The sequence below is a fragment of the Trichinella spiralis genome (genome assembly GCF_000181795.1).
Source record: "Trichinella spiralis strain ISS 195 chromosome Unknown Scfld2701, whole genome shotgun sequence".
NCBI lineage: Eukaryota > Metazoa > Nematoda > Enoplea > Trichinellida > Trichinellidae > Trichinella > Trichinella spiralis.
Window position 1 is genome coordinate 18 of NW_003529640.1, and position 751 is coordinate 768.

Sequence of the window (751 nt, forward strand, 5' to 3'; positions counted from 1 at the left end):
GTGGTCAGTGGCGGGCGGAGGTAAGATGTCAAAAAACTCGGGTGCAAGCGAGGTAACCGCCGGTCTGAGATTGAAATAATGATCTGCCACTTGCGTGGCTGTAAACGAAGGACAGGCATTCGGACGCCGGAGGATTGCATTCACAGTACGGGCCGGTGCCGAATTGAACGCCTTTTGAACCGCTGACGCAGATTTCAACCATGCCGGGTCACGCGTTACCGCACTGCGTCGGCGAACCTGTCCTTTACCTCCTTTACCCGGACTTTTCTTTTGCAAACGGCTGGTGTTACGAGAGCTCGGTTCATTGTGTCCGGACACAATACTCTCCACCACTTCGTCATACACCGCTTGCAAGTCGACATCAGGAGATTGCCAGTTGTCAGAAGCGCTCAGGAACTTCTGCTGGAACTGGGTCAACTGAGTCGCTGAGCCGTCAGGTTTTGTCTTTAGCTTATCCGTCGCCGGAACGACGGGAGTGGATACCGCATCGATCATAAACTTCAGGTCGGTGCGCAAAGCCGCCCGACTCCCCGATCACCGAAATTTCATGTCGATGCCGTGGCAACCAGGGTGCTTTCAAAAACAAGCACGAAAAACGGACCACAATCCAAACGCATTTCCGTTTTGCACCGGGCGCGCCATCGTGAGTCTCGATCTTTCCACGAGGTTGCAGCCAGTGTGCTTTACCACTCAGCTCCCCCTAAGCCGATAACAGAGACCGATAAAAACAAACAGTGTTATGCTTCGCGGA

At 53.7% G+C, this 751-nt stretch overlaps 1 protein-coding gene across 1 annotated transcript; it reads left to right on the top strand.

Annotated features, from left to right (window-relative positions):
- Positions 1–200: 200 nt before the first annotated feature.
- Positions 201–570, top strand: Tsp_15828 (hypothetical protein; the record flags this gene model as incomplete). Its single annotated transcript, XM_003368314.1, is given in 2 exon segments — positions 201–437; positions 451–570. Coding segments are annotated over 2 exon segments (357 nt in total), but the record flags the coding sequence as incomplete, so codon positions are not given.
- Between the last annotated feature and the right edge of the window lie 181 nt (positions 571–751).